Here is a 23,087-nt window from a genome sequence, read left to right on the forward strand (position 1 = left end):
GTGTTATGTACTGTACATAATTGTATGTACTATACTTTTATAAGACTGGGAGCTCAGTAGGTTTGTTTACACCAGCATCACCACAAACACTTGAGTAGTGCGTTGCAATGGCTCCAACATCACTAGGTAGTAGGAAGTTTTCAGCTCCATTATAATCTTGTGGGACCACGATGGATATATGTAGTCCATGGTTGGCTGAATGTTGTTATGCTGTGCATGACTGTAACTTTAAATAAAACAATGAAAATAGCACTACCTATATAGGGCACTGCTTTCTTTCACAATGGATGATTTATTGGAAAACATGAAGAGTTTAAAAATTTGGCTCTATCATGTGGCAAAAGTGTGACTTCAAGCAATTGACCATTCTCAGGGCTCCATTTATTAATAGGGAATTTTAATATGATCATCTGTCAACCTAAAAAGTGTGAATCCTAGCACTCTGAGAGGCCGAGGTGGGTGGATCTCTCAAGATCAGGAGTTCCAGACCAGCCTGAGCAAGAGCGAGATCCTGTCTCTACTAAAAATAGAAAGAAATTATCTGGACAACTAAAAAATATATATACAGAAAAAACTAGCCGGGCATGGTGGCGCATGCCTGTAGTCCTAGCTACTTGGGAGGCTGAGGCGGGAGAATCGCTTGAGCCCAGGAGTTTGAGGTTGCTGTGAGCTAGGCTCACGCTACAGCACTCTAGCCCGTGCACCAGAGCCAGACTGTCTCAAAAAAAAAAAAAAAAAAGGGATGTGGTAGGAATAAATTAGAATATATTTAAGGATAAATGAGAAATTATTTAATTCCATTTTAGAAAGTTGATCTGCAATTTTAGAATATTTAAGATTTATGGACTGAATGTGATAAAAGATTGAAATATAATTATCACTGTTTATTAGTATACCTAATATATACTAGACACTATACTAGGTATATTATATGCATTTAGTTTAATCTTTTTAACAACTCTATGAAGTATATATTATTTCCATTTTATTTTTTTTTTTTATTTTTTTTTTTTTTTTGAGACAGAGTCTCGCTTTGTTGCCCAGGCTAGAGTGAGTGCCGTGGCGTCAGCCTAGCTCACAGCAACCTCAAACTCCTGGGCTCGAGTGATCCTTCTGCCTCAGCCTCCCGGGTAGCTGGGACTACAGGCATGCGCCACCATGCCCGGCTAATTTTTTATATATATATCAGTTGGCCAATTAATTTGTTTCTATTTATAGTAGAGACGGGGTCTCGCTCTTGCTCAGGCTGGTTTTGAACTCCTGACCTTGAGCAATCCGCCCGCCTCGGCCTCCCAAGAGCTAGGATTACAGGCGTGAGCCACAGCGCCCGGCCTTATTTCCATTTTAAATTAGTATACAGTTGGCCATTCGTATACATCAGTTACATATTCATGGATTCAACCAACTGCACATCAAAAATATTCAGGAAAAAATATTCCACAAAATTCGAAAAAGCAAAACTTGAGTTTGCTGCATGCTGAATACTACATTGAATCTATGCTGATGAAGTGAAATACGGACATTGTGTTAGGTATTACAAGTTATCTAGTGATGATTTAAAGTATACAGGAGGATATTTGTAGGTTATATGCAAATATACCATTTTATGTATTAAATAAGACAATTGAATATCTATGGATTTTGGTATCTGCAACATGGTTGGATTTGGGTAGGGGGCTTGTTCTGGGACCTATCCTCCATGGATACTGAGTAACAATTGTACTTCTCATTACATTTACCAATAAATATAATATAGTTTTAATTTCTCCTTATACATACTTTTGTGTGTGTGTTTTTCATTCAAGGAATACTTATTGAATGCCAGCTATGTGCCAAACACTATAGTAGGTAGCGTGGAGATACAATGACTACAAAGCATATTTTGATAGTTTAATGAGAGAGGCAAATACCAGCATAAGCAGTTATAGTAAAATGTTTTTGAATTTTAGACCTTTAGAGTCTATTGTTATCATAAAGATCATGTATTCCAAACTCCTTATGGAATTAGGGTAGAAAGGGTTTTAGAAATAATCTGATTGAATTCCACTATTATAGCAAATAAAGAAATAGACTGAAAGATTTAAGTAGCTAACCCAGTGTACAAAATACTATGATCGACCTTTGGGGATACAAAGAAGCACACAGGGCATACTGCCTCTCCTCAAGGAAATCACAGTGTAGGACGATAAAATATGTAAAGGTGAAAAGGCTAACAAATGCACTCCAAGAAGAATATATATAATATACATTATGAAGAGAAATCACTTTAATACTGCTTGATCATCAAAGGCTTCCTTGAAAGTGTATAGCCATTTGAGCTTCCAAAGACAAGAACCTGTTGCAAAGAAAGAATATTAATAGAGAAAGTGTCCAGTAATTTTTAAGAGATGGTAATAGGTAAGATAAAGTAGGATATGTATGGCCTTAGGTATCTTAATACCAATTCAATGAATTTCAAATTTGAAACTAAGAAGGTAAATATAATTTTATAGTTTTTAGGAAAACTCGATGAGAAATTTACGACTATTGAGCCTAGGATTTGTAAGCTCAGGCTTGGGTGCTTTATATAAACTGTATTTATCCCCGAGTGTTTCTGTGAAGTAATAAATGATAACCTAGAGAGGTTAGACAACTTGCCTGAGGTGTGAGACCTGTTAGTGACTGCAAGCATGAGTGAAAGAGCCAATTTGCAAACTGCTCCATTTTGTACTTTAAGAATCCTTGATCAAAGGCACTGGATCTCATTGAAGAAATTAGTGTTCAGCATTATAAATCATGAAAGATTGGAAATGAATACTGCACTTGAATAGAAGTAAAGCAGAAGGAATATTTGGGTAAGAGTAAAAGAAAAAAGAAATAGTAATGTAAATTGCCTGACCAGACAAAACATATGGATGATACTTGTAATTTAAATTGTATTAATAATATTCTGTTAAAAGCAAAGTGATACTTCCAATTTAAATTGTAATATTCTGTTAAAAGCAAAGTATCTGATAATTCTTAACATTCTTCATGATCATTGTATTTCCCATTTATGGTGAGGATTATATGATATTAAATATATCAAATATATTAAATTCTTTAAAAACTGGACGACAGCACAAACATAAAGTGTAATTGGGGAAGCAACAAAGAGGAAAGCTGTTGAGGACACTGATCTGACCAAAAAGCCAGAGCATCTAATGACTCGGATGGAACATAGGAGGACCCTTGAGAGGAAAGGACTATCATGTATCAGTCTGAGAATAGCTAAAGAGGGGAAGGCCACATTGAGGCATTGTGTTCTGGATCACAGTACGTACAAGGCTAAAACTGTCAAGGGGAACATACAGAGTGTTCTTTAAGAAATGTTCTAACGGTGCATTGAAAGGAATAATTGATAACAGTGAAAATGGAGGAATATCTATAATTCCATAAACTGTTTATTGCAAATTCTTAAAGATGCAAGAGGAATCACATAAAGAAACATCAACACAAAAGAATAGAGGGAACCCGTAAAGCTAGTTTCAATAAGGCTAACAAGGAAAATGAACTCAGCTAAGGTTAGCTTTTTTCTTTTTTTGCGTGTGTATGATTTGAGTATGAAAGCAGAAACGTCTTTCTATCTGATTCACAAGATGGTCAACACAGGTTAGAAAACTTTGTTATACAGGGTTCTTCTTCAGTAGCTATACAGGATGAATTTTTTTATGATAGTTAAGTTATTCTCAGTTTTTCACCATTATGAACAATACCTTGATAAATTATCTTTGTAGATCCATAGTTATTTTTCTAGTATAAATTCCTCAAGGTGGAATTGATGGGAAGTAAAATATGCATAATTTTTAGGCTCTTGATACTTACAGTGAAAATGCCCTTCAGAAAGATTGTGGGCTTATAGTCCCATATGCAATGTATTCTTGAGAATGCCCATCTCACTGCATCCTTGCCTATAGTAAATAATTTTGTCTTTTAAATTTTAATGGTGTGATTTGTAAAAACATGGTGGGGGGAATATGTCAATGTTTTTTTTTAATTTCCTTTTTAAAATTTTGGTTTTTAGTTAATTTGAATTTTTTCATGTTTGGTTGCCATTTATATTTCTGTAACAAATTGCTTGCTTGTTTTCTATAGAGCTATGTCTGAGTTTTTTTTTTTTTCCTTTTTGGTAAAGACTATATTAAGATTTTAACTTTTACCTTATATGTTGCAAATGTTCATTTACTTATGTTTTAATTTTGTTTATGTTTTTCCACCTTTGCCTAGGTATTTTTTTTTTTTTTTTTTTTTTTTGAGACAGAGTCTCGCTTTGTTGTCCAGGCTAGAGTGAGTGCCGTGGCGTCAGCCTAGCTCACAGCAACCTCAAACTCCTGGCTCAAGCAATCCTCCTGCCTCAGCCTCCCAAGTAGCTGGGACTACAGGCATTTGCCACCATGCCCGGCTAATTTTTTGTATATATTAGTTGGCCAATTAATTTCTTTCTATTTATAGTAGAGACGGGGTCTCGCTCTTGCTCAGGCTGGTTTTGAACTCCTGACCTCGAGCAATCCGCCTGCCTCGGCCTCCCAGAGAGCTAGGATTACAGGCGTGAGCCACCGCGCCCGGCCTGCCTAGGTATTTTAATTGCTATATAATCAAATATGGACATTTTTATTCTTTATGTCATTATTTTTGGTATTATGCTAGTACATACTTTTTATTTTAAAATTTTAATCCATCCACAGGATTCTTTTGTTTGATTTGCTTTGGTGGTTGGGGTCAGGTTAAGATCGCCTTTAAAAATCTGACCAACGCAATTAATTGAATAATCAGTCCTATGAATTAAAGTGCTGTGACATTGTTTCTAATTTTGATAATTTTTTCTTCCTTAGGCGGATGTAGCTGTTTTAGTTGTAGATGCCAGCAGGGGAGAGTTTGAAGCTGGATTTGAGACTGGAGGACAAACACGAGAGCATGGCCTCTTGGTCCGTTCTCTGGGAGTGACACAGCTTGCAGTTGCAGTCAATAAAATGGATCAGGTATTGAAGAGCTTTGTGAGAATTTGTTTAAGATGCTAATTAAGATACTGTTCTGCCCATGTAGATTACCTTAGGTGCTACAAGCATACATTTTATTAGTAAAATTGCAGTGTTTTTAAAAATAAATTCACTTTCCGATGCTAAGTAAATGAGATACTAATAATTTTTAAGCAAGAAGATGTCTTGTTATTTTTAAAATGTTTTTAAAACTTAAAAATCATTTTAATTATAAAAAATACATGTTCATTATAGTAGAATGAAAATATGAAAACCAGAAATAACATGTATTTCCAATTCTCCTTCCACCCAAAAAACTTACATTTCATTTTATACATCTATCCAATATTATTTTTATAGATAAGAATTTTTTCTTTTATAATATTAGATTATAATCGGTTTTATCATCTCTTTTTAAAAAGGCAATAATAGTCTTGTGCATATTTCCAAGTAATTAAAAATTCTTGGATAAAGAGGTTGTCTTTATGGCATTATTGTAGTCTATATTAAAGATATAATTATTCAAATAATCCCCTGCTTTTGAGCATTTCCTGTGTATGTGTGTGTGTTTTTAGAAATGTTTATTCTGTGGAAATTTCTAGGCTTAAGAGTATATACCTTTTTAAACTTGCTGAACATGATTCAAATGTCCTTGAGAAAAGTTCTAGTTATTTACTATTGGTACATATGGTGTATTCACTTTCCAAAACTCTTATCAACACTGCTGTTATTAAGAAACTGTTTTCCCATTTGATATGTAAAACATGTTACTTCTTTTTAAAAAGCATTCACTCTTCTATGAATGTTAATCATTAAATATATTTTCTATATTAACCATTTGGTGTTTTTTTCCTCTTTGGGAATTATTTATATAATTTGCTCATTTTGGGAACTGTAATTCTTTCTTCTCAATTTGTAAACATGCTTTATTTATTAAAGATATTATCCATATTCTCTTTTTTAGATGTTTTCCCCAATTTATTATTTTATGTTTAATTTTGTTTAGGATATGTTTTGGACGTATACGCAAATTTATAAATAGTTCCTTTTGACTTCTTTCTGCTTAGGTATTTTCTTACCCTGGGATCAGATAAATATTCACCTACACTTTCCATTAGTTCTTTTATGATATTATTATTACATATACTTTTTACTTTTTTTCCAGCATTTTAGCATGAAAAATTTCAAATATAAAGGAAATCTGAAAGAATTTTACAGTGAATACCTTTTTATTGTACCCATTACTTAAGATTCTGCCTCTTACTTGATCACATTTTTGTTTATCTACTTCTGTATCCATTGATTAATTCATTTCTTTGTGTCTCTATGTAAGTTGTAGACATTAGTATACTTACCCATAAATACTGCAGCATATGTGTTGTTATCTAGAGTTCATATAACATATATACCTTTTTAGTCTCTTTAGCTTGGAGAGGGAGTGTCAATAATTTTATTTATTCTGTTGGTCCAAGCACAGTTCAGTAAATTATTCCCTCTTTTCCCCCAAATTTGAAATCACTTTTAGTATATAAATTCTAAATATATTAGAAATGTTCTAGGCTTTTTGTTTTAGGGAAAACTACTTTTAGGTCATATTTGTAGCAATATCTGATGTTCTGAGTTTTAATTTTAATAGATTTCACATTTAATAGATTTTATATTTATATTTTATATAGTCTTGATTAATTATATTTTATTTTAGAAATTTAAATTTTATGTATCATGTTCCGAAGCAAACTTTTAAAAATAAATTGGATTTTATCAGGTTAATTGGCAACAGGAAAGATTTCAAGAAATTACTGGAAAACTTGGACATTTTCTTAAGCAAGCAGGTTTTAAGGTAAAATCATTTTAATTTACTTGTTACTGCTTTCCTTAAGTCATCTTACTGATATGAAAGAAAAAAAACGAATACTTTGATATTCTTATTAAATTTGTTGAATTCTTTTTGCTTTTATTTTCCTCTGGTATCATGTATATAATATATTCTTTGGATTATTTCACCTTAGAATATTACATATATTTGATATTTGACTTGGTTTTTATATAAGTAAAAGACCTTTTTTCTACCTATTAAATTAGATGGGATAAATTTAGGGAGGTTACAGAAGAATGTGGAAGCTGGTAGAGAAGAATGTATCCAGCAGACTACTGCAATATTGCCTATGCCACTAAGTAAAAATGCTTGAGTGTTTTATAATAAATTTGCTAGTTTCCCACAAAGTCAAAAAAGTTGAAAACTATTGGATCAGGTAACTTTGGGGCTGTAGTTCTATGATTAAAGTCAGTTGTTTTTGCAAACTTGGTGCAGTTATGGTAATGGAGAACCTTTTAACTTTTTTAAAAACAATATTGTGTTAAGTTTCATATATTCAATCTTTTTAACAGGAGGGTGATGTAGCTTTTATCCCTACAAGTGGTCTCAGTGGCGACAATCTAATCACAAGATCTCAGTCAAGCGAACTTACGAAATGGTATAAAGGAGTATGTTTATTAGAACAAATTGGTAAGTGTACTGCCATTCTGATTTTAATACATTATAAACTTGATATTATTATGTAGCATTTTTTTAATGGGAGACAGTCGTGTGTGTGAAAAGGCACAGGATTTGTACTCAGAGGAGCTATGTTACCAGTTACATCATGTGCAATATTTAAACTTTCTAATATTCAATTTTCCTCAATAAGATTAGTTCCTGCCCTACCTATCGCATAGATTGTTGTTGCAATTAAATGAGATAACATGTGTGAATACATTTTATCAACTGCAAAGTATTACAGGTTGAGTACCCCTTATCTGAAATGCCTGGGACCAGATGTGTTTCAGATTTTGAATTTTTTGTATTTTGTAATATTTGCATTATACTTATAGGTTGAGCAACCCACATTCAGAACTCCAAAATCCAAAATACTCCAATGAGCAGTCCCTTTGAACATCATGTCAGTGCTCTAAAAATTTCAGATTTTGGAGCTTTTCAGATTTGGAATGCTCAACATATATATGTATAACAGTTTGCTATTAATATTTATGAAAAGTAAATATCTTCTAGGAGAGGTGGAACTATAATGAATTTATTGAAGTGAGTTAAAAATTACATTTTAAATTAAACCTTTTGCCATTTTTTTCCTAGATTCCTTCAAGCCTCCCCAACGATCTATTGACAAGCCTTTTAGATTATGTGTGTCTGATGTTTTCAAAGGTAGGTGCTACCCCAGCAGTGCTTTTTCAGTATGACACCTTCTTTCCCATTCTTTCCTAACCTCCTTTCCTGGGCTGACACATTACAGTATGTTGTCTGCAGATTCTTCCTTCTCTACAACAATCTAAGGAGCACTGTCAGATTAATCTTTTTTTTTTTTTTTTCAAATTGATCTTAAAATGCACAGTTCTAGTTACTTAGCCCCCCTACCCAGAAAAACCCTTGATTTACTCACCATTTCTCATCTTTCAGGCATAAGAAAACCTTAACACTTATCTTTCTAAACTCATAGTTTTTTTCCTCGCATTAGATCTCCTTAGTTTCCAAATCCTCCAACCAAACTGGATTGTTCACAGTTTCTTAACCACATAGAGTTATTTATTGCCACATGTTTACCTGTTTTGTTCTTCTTTTGTAAGTTTCTTGTCCATTTCCTACCTATCTGTAGCAGTGTGGATCCAATGAGGAGTTTGATACCACACATAAGCAAAATGGAAATTTAATATAAAGAATTATTATCTATTTAAGAGTAACTAAAAGTTATCCAGATACTCTCTATGGTACCTTAGGGCAGAGGAAGGACAAACTTAGAAGAGGTTCAGACCTTCTTGGGAAAGATATTGTATTAAATACCTAAGAATATATCTACTTAATGAGTATAAGACCCTATGTAGAAAAGTATAAAATGGAAATAGAATAAAAGAGCTCAATACATAAAAGGATATAACATTTATATAACATATATATAATAATATATATTTTAGAATAATAAATACTGTAAGGATGTCACTTGTCTCCCAAATCGCCATCCAGTGCAGGCAATGAAGAGTACATTTGAAACTGAACAGCAATAAATTGATAACTGGCATGCTTATCCACACACACTCCCCAAGGTGTCCCTTCGTAGTCTGTAGACCCTCTATCATTGCATTTTCATGCAATATTATAATGGTTTCTGTGCTGTTTACTTCACTTAGATTGTGGACTCCTTGAGGGCTAGTACTTACTGTCTCTTCTAAACCTTTATCTGCTGGACCCAGCTGGGTGCCTGGCATATAACATATTTAATAAATGAATAAGAAATGAGTGCCTGAAAGTGCTCTGAAAAAAATCATGCAATGAAATTAAAATTTATTATCATTATTACCTTCCAGTGTACCAGTAGTAGAGGAAACATGGTAATGCTTTCCGAAATGTCCATTATCTATTAAAAATACAAGAGGTGGTTACTTTCTTTTAACTAACAGCATTTGCTGATTGTGCTTTCTTCTTTCCTGTTCTCTCTTCAGGCTTCTTCCTGGCTTCTGCCAACACTGCTTCTCTCAGTGTGTTCCCACCAAGGTCAGTCACCCAATGACCTTTTGGTTGCCAGAGTCAGTATGCACTTTCAGTTCTATCTTACTTGAATTTGGCATTACTTCTGTGCTGCTAAATACATCCACCTTGAAACTTTCTGCCTTGGTTTCTGTGACCTGCTTTCTCTTGTAAACCTATTTCTCCGACCTCTCTATCTCTTCTATGGGCTCCTCATTTTCTGTTTCTTAAATGGTGTTCTGTTGGCTCAGTCCTCTTCTTACTCTACATGCTTCTTTTGACATCCGTGAGTTTCTCTACCTTCTGCATCTTGATGATTCCCACATCTGTATTTCCAACTCAAACCTGTTTGCTCACTCTACAGACACGAGTCTGACTGCTGCTGGACATCTCCCCCAAGAGTGTTCTTCTAGGGGTACCATTCTTATGGAATTTAGTGTGATTGGTCCCGCCGGAATGCAGCTTCTCCACCTGTGTCTTGCCTTCAGATTCACCAGGGCTAAAAAGGATCTTGTCCCTTAGTTTTCTATCTCAAGTTAATGCATAATCATCTCAGATTTCTCTCTTTTGGTCCTTATCCTTCATTTGCCTTATCACTTCAGACTTGTCATTAATTATTCTCAAATTTTTGAATTTATTCCTTTTCTGTAGTCAGTGTGTGCATTTCCAGCAGTCTTAACACAGAAGCACTATCACATCACTTCTCTGGTCACAGTTCTTTGCAGGCTTCTCATTACTTACCTGCACAATGATATTTAAACCATAAGCCTGATTTATGAGATCACTTTATTATTTCTGTCTTGCCTACTTATGTTGCTCCCTGTCTTGCCTTTCCTTCATTATTACATTTGGTACCCGCTACCCCCATAAACAACACATGGCTCTTAGCACATCCCACATTTGGTTATGCCTTTGCAAATGCAGTTTCCTGGGTCAGCAGTGTCTGCCTTCTTCCCCCTACCCATATACAAGCTACCTGGTAAGTTTCTATTCCTTCTCCTTCAACATGCACAGATAAAATGTCTGTTATTCCCATCATAGATTCTTTGGTGCACCCTTTCCTGTTTCCATTGTATATTTTAAATAGCATTTGTCTCTTCATTAGTGTAAAATCCTTATGAGTAGGGAATTATATTTTCATTTCTTTATCCCCAGAGTTTAGTATTGTGGCTGGTACTAAAACACTCATTATTTTTCAATAAATAATTGAGAAAAGAATGAATCTTTACTTTTTGTAATATGAGTATTTTTATTTGCAACTAAAAAGAGTAGAGTTTGGTATGTCATATTTAGTAGATGTGTTAATTTTAAAATGATCATTCCTTAAAAATGTCTGTTGAACTGGTTTTATATAAACTACTTGGGAATTGAATATAGTTAACAGTGTTAATCATCAGATAGCTTTGCTTTATGAATCTTAAGGTTTTTGGCTTATTTTGTAGATCAAGGATCTGGATTTTGTGTAACTGGTAAAATTGAAGCTGGTTATATACAAACTGGTGACCGACTTCTAGCAATGCCTCCTAATGAAACTTGTACTGCAAAAGGTATTTACCTGCAAGATTCTTTTGCTAAACGAGCCTTAAGTTGAGACAGCAGATTTTTTTCAAGTAGTTTAGTTATAACTCCAAAGTAAGTAACCTCTTACTGAAATTGTAACTGACTGTCAAAATGATACTAACTGTTGAAGATTAAAATGTGAAAACATTAAACGATTTTTTTCTGTTGTGACTATGTGTGTGTATATATGTACAAATAACATTCAAGCTCTGGTAGCATTCTTTTTTTGATAATGATTCAAGAAGCCTGGTTAGGATTTAACCAGATACCTTGCAGATACATTTACAATCATATTTTGTAGCAGAAATTAAATCTAATCCCAGCCTGACACTAGTCAGTGGCAAAGCAGCCTGCTACAGTCTGTTGTTTTGAAATGTGTATTTTAGAATAAGTTAAAAGCTTTGATCATGTTTATACCAAAAATATATATGTATTTTATAGGAAGACCTAAATAAGAAAGAAAGATGCAAATGCAGAAAAAACTAATGTTGTAAAGTGAAACTGAGCTAGTTTAAATTGCCACAGTCTCTGTTTCTGCACAAAGATCAATTGTGTTTTCTTATGATGGCTGGTAATTATTTCTGTCTTCTAATCATTCATTTATATGTATACATGCTATTCTTTTCCAAATTCTGATTGAAATTTTATAATACATTTACATTCATCTTACTTCCAACTAAGCCTTCAACTTCAATGTAAAATTGAAGGTGTTTTATACTAAAAGTAATATTATTTATAACAATTTTAAGCTGAAATATTAGGAATATAAATACCTATTAGGAATATAGGTATTTTCCTTTTTCTTTTTCCTTTTCTGAGACAGGGTCTCACTCTGTTGCCTCGGCAAGAGTGCAGTGGCATCATCACAGCTCACTGCAGCCTCAAACTCCTGGTTCAAGTGATCCTCCTGCCTCTGTTACCGGAGGGGAAGCTGGTACTACAGGCACACACCAACATGCCCAGCTAATTTTTCTGTTTTTTATAAAGTCTGGCTATATTGCTTAGGCTGATCTCAAACTCCTGCCCTCAAGTGATTTCTCCTGCCTTGGCCTCCCAAAATACTAGGATTATATAGGCATGAGCTACTTACTTGCAAGTAGTCGAAAATTTTTAAGTTTTAGTATTTTTCCCTTTGTTACTCTTAATTTACACTTTATATTTAGAGTTGTACTTGACTAGTTTATAAATTTGTATATATATTTTCTTTGAATTAATTTGCTCACTTTATAAGCAGACAGACTTCTTGAAGATTATAAGAAATTAGTATCTATTTAGGTAACATAGTTTAACCTACATTTACAGATGAATAAGGAAATGAAAACTGAAGTTATTTCCATTTGACCTTTTTCTTTCTGCTTGCCTAGGGATCACAAAATTTCTGTTTAGATAAAAAGTAACATGCACTATAAAACTAGGGGCTGGGCGTGGTGGCTCATGCCTGTAATCCTAACATTTTGGGAGGCCAAGATGGAGGACTGCTTGAGGCCAGGGGTTCAAGACCAGCCTGGGTGACATAGTGAGACCCCGTCTCTCCAAAAGAATAATAAAAAATTAGCTGGGCATGGTGACACACACCTGTAGTCCCAGCTACTTGGAAGGCTGAGGCAGGAGGATCCCTAAAGCCCAGGTATTTGAGGCTGCAGGGAGCTATGAACTCACCATTGCACTCCAGCCTGGGCAACAGAGCAAGACCCTGTCTCAAAAAACAAAAAAATTACTGTTATCTTCCATAGATCTGTTAGTTGTTTGCAAGTACAGCTCTCTCTGCTTTTGTTTTTTAACATACTGATTGCCACACTAGGAAAAAAAAATTTTCCCTGAGGCCACAGTGTTTTATACGAAAATAGAATAAAAGCTTTGAAAAAAAACAATCCATTCTGATTTAATGAAAAATTTGTTATTTTTCATTGTTTTCTGTATGAGTTATATGCAAGTTGAAAAATAGTTCTCACAGCCTCCAAGGTGAAGAGGTGTGAGTTACATATGCTTTATGATGCCTGGGGCTCAAAACTAGCCTGAGTTAAATATAACTCACATGGCAGTTAATGTGCTAAAGTGATCAAGAGCTATGATACTTTTGAAATACTAATTTCTTTGTATGTTAATGAGGTTTTTTGAGAATAAGAATTTTTTTTTAATAATCAAGGGCCATGAATTAAAACCATGATCCTAAAATGATCACAGACCTTAATATTGGCTCCCTTGCGGCCTCTAAAATCCTTACTCAGTCACCTCTGAAAGTCTCACATTCTTTATCTTTCTCTTCTCTATCCCTTCTTCACAGAGAAACTCCAAGCAGTATCTTTAATCAGTGGTTCTTAAAAGAGAAGTCTTATCAGAAACATCAGAGAGGAAACACCCTATTCATTGAGAGCCATACTTCTAACTTAACTGAGAGGTTCTCAGTCCTCAGTTTCTCACCCTATTGCATTTTCTTGGTTTATTTGATTGTTTAATGCACCCTTCTTGAACTCCTGACCTCAAGCAATCCTCCTGCCTTGGCATCCCAGAGAGCTAGGATTACAGGTGTGAGCCACTGTGCCCGACCTAATGCACCTTTTTATCTGAACACTGTAGGTGCTATTTGTGGCTCTCTAGCCAGTAGTGTCCCACAAGAAAGACTAACTGAATCTACTTCAACAGATAGAAATTCTAAATTACTTTTCCACTTTATTTATTTATTGATTGATTGATTGATTGATTGAGACAGAGTCTTGCTTTGTTGCCCAGGCTAGAGTGAGTACTGTGGCATCAGCCTAGCTCACAGCAACCTCAAACTCCTGGGCTCAAGCGATCCTACTGCCTCATCCTCCTGAGTAGCTGGGACTTCAGGCATGCACCACCATGCCCAGCTAATTATATATATATATATTAGTTGGCCAATTAATTTCTTTCTATTTATAGTAGAGACGGAGTCTCACTTTTGCTTAGGCTGGTTTCAAACTCCTGACCTCAAGCAATCTGCCTGCCTCGGCCTCCCAGAGTGCTAGGATTATAGGTGTGAGCCACTGCGCCCGGCCTCCACTTTATTAACCTATCAAGCTCATGGAGTATTTAAAAAGAGTCTCCTTTTGTAATGTTTATCCAATGAGAAAAGTTCTTAGGAAGATAAATATCATACATGGGACAGTGTAACATGATTGGGTAGAAGAAGAACCAGATAATATAATTACCTTTGGAAAATTTTATATTGTTAACTGAACTTGTAGTATGAAAGCTCTTCAAATTCTTAATCCAAAGGCAATCTCTATTTCATTAAGTATCTACCTCCTGTTTTCAATTTCATATTTCATAGCAAAAATCAGATATGATTGTTTTTAAATTTGTATTTTAAAATTAATTAGTTGATATTTAACAAACACTCCTTAATACCATAATTGTTAACATTTTTGGAGTCAAGAAACTCTTTGATACTTGAAAGTTATGCTCTCTTTTCTTAAGCTTAATGCAAATATGTGCATGTATGAAATTTTGCATAAAACTGTAGGTTGTCTCAGAACCCTTGAAGCTCTCCTTGAACTCCCTGAAAGTCAGAAACTGTCCCTGGTGCATGGGAAATGAATATTTTCAGAAAGATGTGGGTGAATTATACATTTTTACAAACATGTCAACATATCCATCAAGAACTATGCCACAACCCTCCAGTTCCCTTTCCCATCAGATCTGAACACTGGTCTTGGTGGTCGTAAAAGGAGGAAAAGTAATACTGAAGCTGGCCTCGCAGTCTTGTAGTTTGGTATATAGCATGTGGGCTAGTTTCAAACAAGGTGCAAAAGAAAAAAAAAAAAAAAGAACTATGCTATAGTGGTTGACCTACATACTCTTCCTCAAAAGGCCCAAGTTCCTATGGAAAGGATCTTAATCCATAAATTTATCTCATAAAATCAGAAAATATGGGATCTCTTTTAAAAGCCTTTGAATATAGTAGTTGAGTATTGCCCGTGGGAGCTGCTCTTACGGACTGCCTTTAGGACTGTCTAGGTAAATAGATGTATATTTCCAGCTATATAGCAATACCTGGGGTCAATTTTATATTAAATTTTCTTATCAGTATTTCCTTAATATTTTTCTTTTCATATAGCCAGTCATCATTATGCTTATCTCTCTCTGGGAAGAAGTTCTTTTTGAGCCAGAAATAGTTAAGGGGCCTGCTGAAAGGACCATTTGAAGTTCTGAGCACAGTTGTTTCATGGATTACTTGGAGAACAAGGATTACTTGTTTAAGCAGTGGTCTGATTAAAAGCAGAGCTCAAGAAAACAAAATAGTACTAGGCATTTTCCCCAGTCTCATCTTTTGTGTCATTATAAATATTTGAACTGTTTTATTATGCCTGTATCCATTAAAATAACAAATATTTGGGGAATGTTTAATGAATATAACAGTTGTATAAATGAGTTTAGAAATCTTGATTAAATAAGCAGAAACTGGCCGTTTATGGGCAAATACAAGTCACTTTATGTTTAGGGTGCTGTTCTAAAAGAGTCAAGTATAGAGGAAGTGTGTTTTCCTCAATACTCACAGTTAAATTTCTCACTCTCAATCCATTCATATTGAAAATGATGAGTAGTGACTGATGAAGCACAAATTAGCCATACTCTCTTGGTTGTTATGGTTTGATATCGAGGTGTTTCACTGTATTCTTTGGTTCTTACTCATTTCCAGGAATTACTCTGCATGATGAACCTGTCGATTGGGCGGCGGCGGGTGATCATGTTAGTCTTACTTTGGTTGGGATGGATATCATCAAAATCAAGTGAGTGAGAAAATGAGTTTAAGTAACCGTTGTTTTGGATATAAGACCTCAAAAACGCATACATTTTGCAATCTACTAGTTCAATTTTGAATTTCATTTGACCAAAAGTAGATAATTGTGAAGAGTTAAGCAAAACCTACTTAAAAGTAGAATTAATACATGTCAGCACATGAACTTGGCATGTTCTTTGAGTGAAAGCTGTAGTGTGTATGAAAATGATGTAAGATTAATAATGGGTTGAAGCCATGCCTTAAGTCAGAAGGGAATATTTTTAAAAAGTCCCTAATTTACTTAATTGTTTTACTTTCTTTGTAAATGGTTTTAGAGGGGTATTCCTATTTGATGTAAATATATTTGTTCCCCAGCTACCTTCCTCTTGTTTTTTTTTCTTTGTTACAGCGTTGGCTGCGTATTTTGTGGCCCCAAAGAACCCATTAAAGCTTGTACTCGTTTCAGAGCCCGAATCCTCATCTTTAATATTGAAATTCCTATCACTAAAGGATTTCCTGTAAGTTTCAAAATGTTTTATTGTTCTTGTTTTTATAAATTTGAACTGACTTTTTCCTAAAAAGTAATAACTTTGTTTATAAGTGGTGATGCTATATTTCTTTTTAATTAACATCCTACTACTCTAATCCAGAAAAACATAAAATTAGAATTTAAAAATTATTTTTGTTTTTTATTTTGATCCTTGAGCTTGAGAACTTTTTCAAAGTGGCATTGAGAAGATATTTCATAATCAATAGGATACAAAAACTAATGATAGTATTAAAACTCAGGGGCAGGGTATTAAAACAAGTAATAAAACTCATCCAGGGAAAATGATAGATATGTTTTCACTGTGTTCTGAAGTTTATCTGGCTAATCTTTTTAGATTGTATCTTTCTGGTTTTTTGTTTTGTTTTGTTTGAGATGCTTATTTGCAGTTTTTCTGATTATAAAAGTAATCGATTACTTTAGAAAATTTTGGAAAACAAAAAAAAATACAGAAAATAAAAAATTCCCTATATTTGTATAATACATAGATATCTACTCTTTACTTTTCAGTATATTTTTATGTGCACATATTATCCACTCAGTATGTAGACATATTGATACCTATTAGGTGTATTTTGGGTATCCTTGATATATGATAAACTTCAGTTGTGCTGAAGCAAAACATTGAGACCCTGCATGCTGTTAGGTTGGTTTTCAGGTTGTCATTGACCAGCATCATATTGAACCAGCATCATATTGAACATACACGTTTTATGTGGACAGGGGCATTTTATACTGTGGTGTTATTTATCCAGGAAAGATATTACTTGTGAATAGTCTGGATTCCTTGTTTTATGTGTAATTTTTTTTTATGTATATTTGGGACCATAAAAGTAAGACAGTAATAGACCTCTAAACTTTTTAATGTTAGTGATAGTGCTTTAGAGGTTAGGAATAAATTTATTTAGCTCATTTAAATTCATTTTATAATTATACCCTTATATTTGAGATAACCATGTACTTTGCTTATAATTCTTTAAATTATTTCTATGTAAATTTGATCATATAAAAATTATATTTGTAAGATACTATTTAGGTAACTTACTTTTATACTTCTATTCCATTTCTTACACTAAAAAAAGCAGTAAAAACGTCTTTCAAAAAATTGTGATAGTTGAAATATTTAAATATTCAGAATTTATAATTTGGAAAGTAACTACAAATTAATTGTTCATGAGTGAATGGAACTGATTCGTAGAAAGCAGTATGTCTGAGGTGGAGAAGGTGGAGAGGTTGGTTACTGCATGTTTTTACTCATACAGTAATAATCTTTGCCAATGGAGAGGTAGAGAGGTCAAGAGGTCAGTAGTTACTTTGAATAGCAATACTGTCTTCCTGTCTACTCTAGTTTCTTAAAATAAGAATGAATTAAGAGTTTTTCAGTGTTGCTTTATGAGATTCTACCTGTGTGTATTGATTCACAAATACCAGGATGAAACTTATTTCAGAAAAAATGGTCATACTTTGTCCTTTTTTAAGAGGAAATAATAGAAAAATGGATTAGACTTTGACTGAATTCATGTTTGATGTTTGTTTATTGTGATGAGATACATAACATAAAACTTACCGTTTTAACCATTTTAAAACGCACAAGTTAGTGGTGTTAAGTACATCTACCATGTTAGGCAACTATCACCACTATCCATCTTCAGAACTTTTCATCATCCCAAACTGAGAATCTGTACTCATCAAATAATAACTTCCCCTTATTCCCTCTTCCTATCATCTGGGAACCATTATTCTACTTACCTTCTCTGTGAAGTTGCCTATTTTAGGTCTGTTGTATAAGTGGAACTATAAAATATTTGCCCTTTTGTGTCTGGCATATTTAACTTAGCAGAATGTTTTCATGGTTCATCTATGTTGTAGCATGTATCAGAATTTCATCCCTTTTTAAGGCCAAATTAACATTCCATTATATGTGCATGTACACCTTTTGTTCATCCATCCGTTGATAGACATTTGGGTTGTTTCTATATTTTGGCTATTATGAATAATGTTGCTATGAACATGGGTGTACAAGTATTTATTTGGATTTCTGCTTTCAGTTCTTTTGGGCATATACCTAAGAATGGAATTGTTGGATCATATGGTAATTCTCTGTTTAACTTTTTTGAAGAACTACTAAACCATTTTTTACAAGGGCTGTACCATTTTTCATTCCCACCAGCACTGTGCAAGGGTTGTATTTTCTCTACTTCCTCATCAACACTTGTTAAATAACAAGTTTGGTGGGGGTTGGGGTGGGGAAGAGGTTTTGTTTTTTTTAAATAATAGACAAACTAGTAGGTGCAAAGTGGTATTCGTGGTTTTGATTTGCATGTCTCTAATGATTATTGATGTTGAACATCTTTTCATGTGCTTATTGGCCATTTGTATGTCTTTTAAGTCCTTTGCCCATTTTTAAATTAGGTTGGTTTTTTGGTTGTTGAGTAATAGGAGCTCTTTATATAACATATTCTTAGTATTAACCCCTTATCAGATATACGATCTGTAAATGCTTTCTCCTATTCTCTGGATTGCCTTTTTACTCTCTTTATACTGTCCTTTGCTGTCAAAAGTTTTTAATTTTGATGAAGTCCAGTTTATTTTTTCCTTTGTTGCCTATCCTTTTGGATAGGCAAAATCATTGCCAAAGCCAATGTCATGAAGCTTTTGCTCTATGTTTTCTCCTAAGAGCTTTACAGTTTTAGTTTTTATATTTAGGTCTTTCAGTTAATTTTTATACATGCTATAAGGTCAAGCTTTACCTTCATTCTTTTGCATGTGGATATTTAGTTTTCCCAGCACCATTTTTTGAAAGTACTATCTTTTCTCTATTGAATGGTCTTGGTACCCTTGTTGAAAATCAGTAGACCCTATATTTGTTGGTATTTTAAAAATATAGGTTGCCTAGAGGTTTAAGGAAAATAACTTATTCTGCTGCGTAACAGATCATGTAGCCCATTATAGTTTATAAAACACTAGATAATTTGATTCTCATAACCCTACATGAAATACAGAATCCCAGTCTTTACCTGAAATCCTTTAGGCTAGTGTGTTTCAGAATGCAGAAATGTTAGAATTTTAGAAAGGTAAATGACGCATATAGATTTTGTAAAACCCCTAACAGAGAAGGGGAAAACGCCCTGTTTTTAATTAATGACTCTGTACCAAAACTTATTAATACTAAGTGAGATAAGTAAGGACTGTAAATTGCCTGACTTCAAGTCCGGTTTTGCTATATAAATGGTTTTATAACAGACTTAGGGAAAAACTTTAAGGTTTTTAGTCTTCTGGGATTTTGGAATTGCAGATGAGAGATTGCAGACCTGTATTAGTATTGTTCACATTTACAGATGAGGATTTGAAGACTCAGAGGTTATGACTATATAAGTAATAAGTAGTTAAGCCTAGACTCATTGATTCATTATTTTTACCCTGAAATCCAGTACTTTTTTCCCCCCTGTTACATATGGAGCAATGCTAGATTGCTTTCAATATATGAATTAAAATGTTATGCTTGTATTCAATCACTTCCCTTTTATTTGCATACAGATATTTTTCACTCATGTGTTCAACAAGTATTTTGTTTGAGCTACTATTCCTAAGATGATGGGAAGATAAAAAAACAAATAAAACCTAACCCCATACTACCACAACTCATCCTTCATCCACTCTGATTTTACCCTGGAATCCACATGTAGCTCACAAAGTGGGGGTTTGTGTGCCTCTGTTCTTTCAAATTTGGCAAGCCATGGAGACCAGTTCAGTTCTTTAGTCACATCCAAGTTGAGTGAAGCAAGTACTACTTGTTTGTTATAAAAGAGATATTTTTTAGATATTTGGACTTACATTTATATTACATGGGTACTATTTAAGACCTGAGTCCACTGAATACACAAAAGAGTTTCTCACCACTTTACCATGCATTGTGGTAGGTTTTGGAATCTTTCCACTTCACAATTATCAAGTGCCATTGAAAGAGAAAACCACTTTGCCTTTTCGAATTAATGGAGGTTCAATTATGTCTTTTTTTTTTTTTTTTAATTGAATGACTCAGTTTAGAAAGTTCCCAAAGTCTAGGATTGTGCCTCCAAATCTCCCTTGCATTTCTGTTTTCTGAATGTGCAGACTGTTTTGGCTGGGAAATTCCAGACTAGAAGTGCCAGTGTCTACAATGAAACAGCGTAATATGCTACTTACAAACCAATTAAACTTTGATAGCTATACCACTTCCTGGGAATTTGGTATTTCCATCCATTGTACCCAACCTATAGGCTTATATCACACTTAATGCTTATTATTTGAATGAGAATAGTCAGTCTAACTATATTCTGGTTTGGATTAGGATCTATTGAAGCCTTAGCTGCTGGTTTTATAAAATGAAAGGTTCCATTTATGTGATTTCTGTAGGCCTCTTAGTAAGCTGAAGTGGGAAGAGCTTGGGATTTCTAGCCTAAAATTCAGTTCTGACACACAACACCATGGCCACATTAAATTACTTAAGCCTTTTGATATTAATTTTCCTTACATATAAAACATGGTCAATAATAGCTAATATACAAGCTAAAATATAAGATCATCAGCTAACTGAATGTTTAGCATCTGCCAGGCACCACTTTAAAATAATATTATCTGATTTTCTTCATTTCAGTGATAAGGAACCTGAGGTTGGAGATTTTGTGGGTAGAGGATAATTAAAGAACTTGCTCAAAGTTCACATAGCTAGAAAGTGATTTGAACCCAGGTCTGTGTGACTTCAAAGCCTATCTAAACTCCTATATAAATTAGATTAAACAGTACATGTAAATCACATCGCACAATGCTTGGCGCCCAGTGGAGCTTAACAATGTTATTTTCCTTTTCTCTTCACCTCTATATTTATAATATTTTAGTCTCATTATCTAACAATGAATACATTAATTACTGCTGAATGTTACAATATCCCCCTTCCCTCATTTTTATAATGAAAGAATTCATTTCATATTTGTTGAACATCTGCTATGCCAGGCACTGTGTCTGATCCTATTGAGTTCTCATCACAACCCTGTAAAAGCCTACCTATTTTACACCTGAGGAAACTGAGGTACAGACAGATTAAAGTGAAAAAATTGGGATTCAATCCCAGGTTCTTTCCCTGTTACTCGGTATAACAATAAAAAGAATGTAATAATAACAATAGTAATAATTGTTCTAAATGATAAATTCTCTTACTTAATCTTTACAACAACCTAAGATATTCTTATCCTTCATCTTTACAGAGGAAAAAGCTGACGGGAATGTTATATAGTTAAGTTTACACAGCAAATGGTAGGGGAGACATTAGAACTGCCTCTCATGACCTTTAACCCTTAGTAAGCTAAGTAACCACCTGATTAGAGTGCTGGGTGCTAGAAGAAGCAACTGGAGATCGTGAAAGACTCCAAGCAGTAATGCTGAATTGGAGATAATTCAATGTAAATGCCAACAGGAAAGGCTGGAGATGCCATGGTGAGCAGTTTTTTAGTGTTAACAATTTTTTGTTTTAGGTGCTGTTACACTACCAAACTGTCAGTGAACCTGCCGTTATTAAACGATTGATTAGCGTCTTAAACAAAAGCACGGGTGAAGTCACAAAGAAAAAGCCCAAGTGAGTGTTCTAATGCAGAAATCATAAACACAAACAATTTAAGCAAATTCCTTACAGATTAACTCATTTGTCTAGTATTTCTGTTGTGGTAAGTGAAACCCATTTTTACTTGTTCCAGAAGTTATTTTTTTAAGGATTAGATTTTAAAAAACACAAAAACAAATATTTAAGTTCCTGTGTAAGTATGAATACTAGATGTAATTTCTGTTATGTATGCTGGTGAGGGATGTGAATTGTAAATAAAAATTTATATATATATGTATGTTGATATCAAGCCCTAGATACCTAAAGTGATGTAAAAGTAAGGGCGTTTCAAAAACTAGTCCTACATTTTTAAAGGTGAATTTAGATTATGTGTAGCCACTGGTTGCAAGTTTCAGCTGCATGCTTTTTCTTAACTTTCTTGTCACCTCCTTAATGAGATCATTCCCTATGCTAAAAAGAAAGTGATCTACACCACCCTCTGTAGTGCCTGGTTTTTTCCCGTCTGGAAAGTATTTTCCTTTCTGCTTGAAGTTCACCTGGAGCCTTATGCTGAGGTGATTACCACCATATTGGTCCCCTCTGGGCACCATTAATATCCAGATCCTAGGTGTGGACAACTCCCCTTTGGCTGAGATAAGGTTGGTATTTTTCAAAGGAAGTACTTCCTAAGATACTAAGTACTGTAAATAAAGACAAAACACAAAAGATTAGAGATGAATATTATAAAACACTAATTTCTTACCCTAATTCAGCTTAAGGCTAATCAGAGTTTGGCTTGACTGCTTCGGCTTTGGGGTTTTCCTCAACTTCAACCTTATGGGGAATCCCACCCAAAATCCCCCCTTTTCAGTCCTTGGGTGTTCCTTATCTTCTGCACCTGCAGACAAGGCCAAAGGTGGTTGGTTAGTGGGTTAATAGGTTGGCTGCAGGCGGAAGAGAGAATCTCACACTGCTCTAAACCCAAGCTGCTTCTCTGTTAGTTAGGCGGCGAGGGCTACTTAACCTCTCTTACAGGTGGCTCCTTATTTTAACCTGAGTCTTTAGGTTCCATCATGAGTGTTTGCCATAATGTGCTGAGAAACATGATGTAACTATATGACTAACATTTCTTGAGAGCATCTCTTGTGGATGCT

At 34.2% G+C, this 23,087-nt stretch overlaps 1 protein-coding gene and 1 non-coding gene across 4 annotated transcripts in view; both read left to right on the plus strand.

Annotated features, from left to right (window-relative positions):
* Positions 1 to 23,087, plus strand: part of HBS1L (HBS1 like translational GTPase) — a 91,251-nt gene that overhangs the window by 64,444 nt on the left and 3,720 nt on the right. For all 3 annotated transcript variants that reach the window (XM_076002932.1, XM_076002935.1, XM_076002934.1), the window contains 8 exons: positions 4,851 to 4,997; positions 6,760 to 6,834; positions 7,383 to 7,500; positions 8,125 to 8,193; positions 10,950 to 11,054; positions 15,731 to 15,821; positions 16,221 to 16,329; positions 21,869 to 21,969. In XM_076002932.1, coding sequence (XP_075859047.1) covers positions 4,851 to 4,997; positions 6,760 to 6,834; positions 7,383 to 7,500; positions 8,125 to 8,193; positions 10,950 to 11,054; positions 15,731 to 15,821; positions 16,221 to 16,329; positions 21,869 to 21,969 — 815 coding nt within the window. The remainder of the gene's footprint in view (positions 1 to 4,850; positions 4,998 to 6,759; positions 6,835 to 7,382; positions 7,501 to 8,124; positions 8,194 to 10,949; positions 11,055 to 15,730; positions 15,822 to 16,220; positions 16,330 to 21,868; positions 21,970 to 23,087) is intronic.
* Positions 14,704 to 14,835, plus strand: LOC142871298 (small nucleolar RNA SNORA61). Its single transcript, XR_012919548.1, has one exon. It is a non-coding gene; the product is annotated as a small nucleolar RNA SNORA61 (small nucleolar RNA).

This window comes from Microcebus murinus, chromosome 5, assembly GCF_040939455.1.
Source record: "Microcebus murinus isolate Inina chromosome 5, M.murinus_Inina_mat1.0, whole genome shotgun sequence".
Taxonomy (NCBI): Eukaryota; Metazoa; Chordata; class Mammalia; order Primates; family Cheirogaleidae; genus Microcebus; species Microcebus murinus.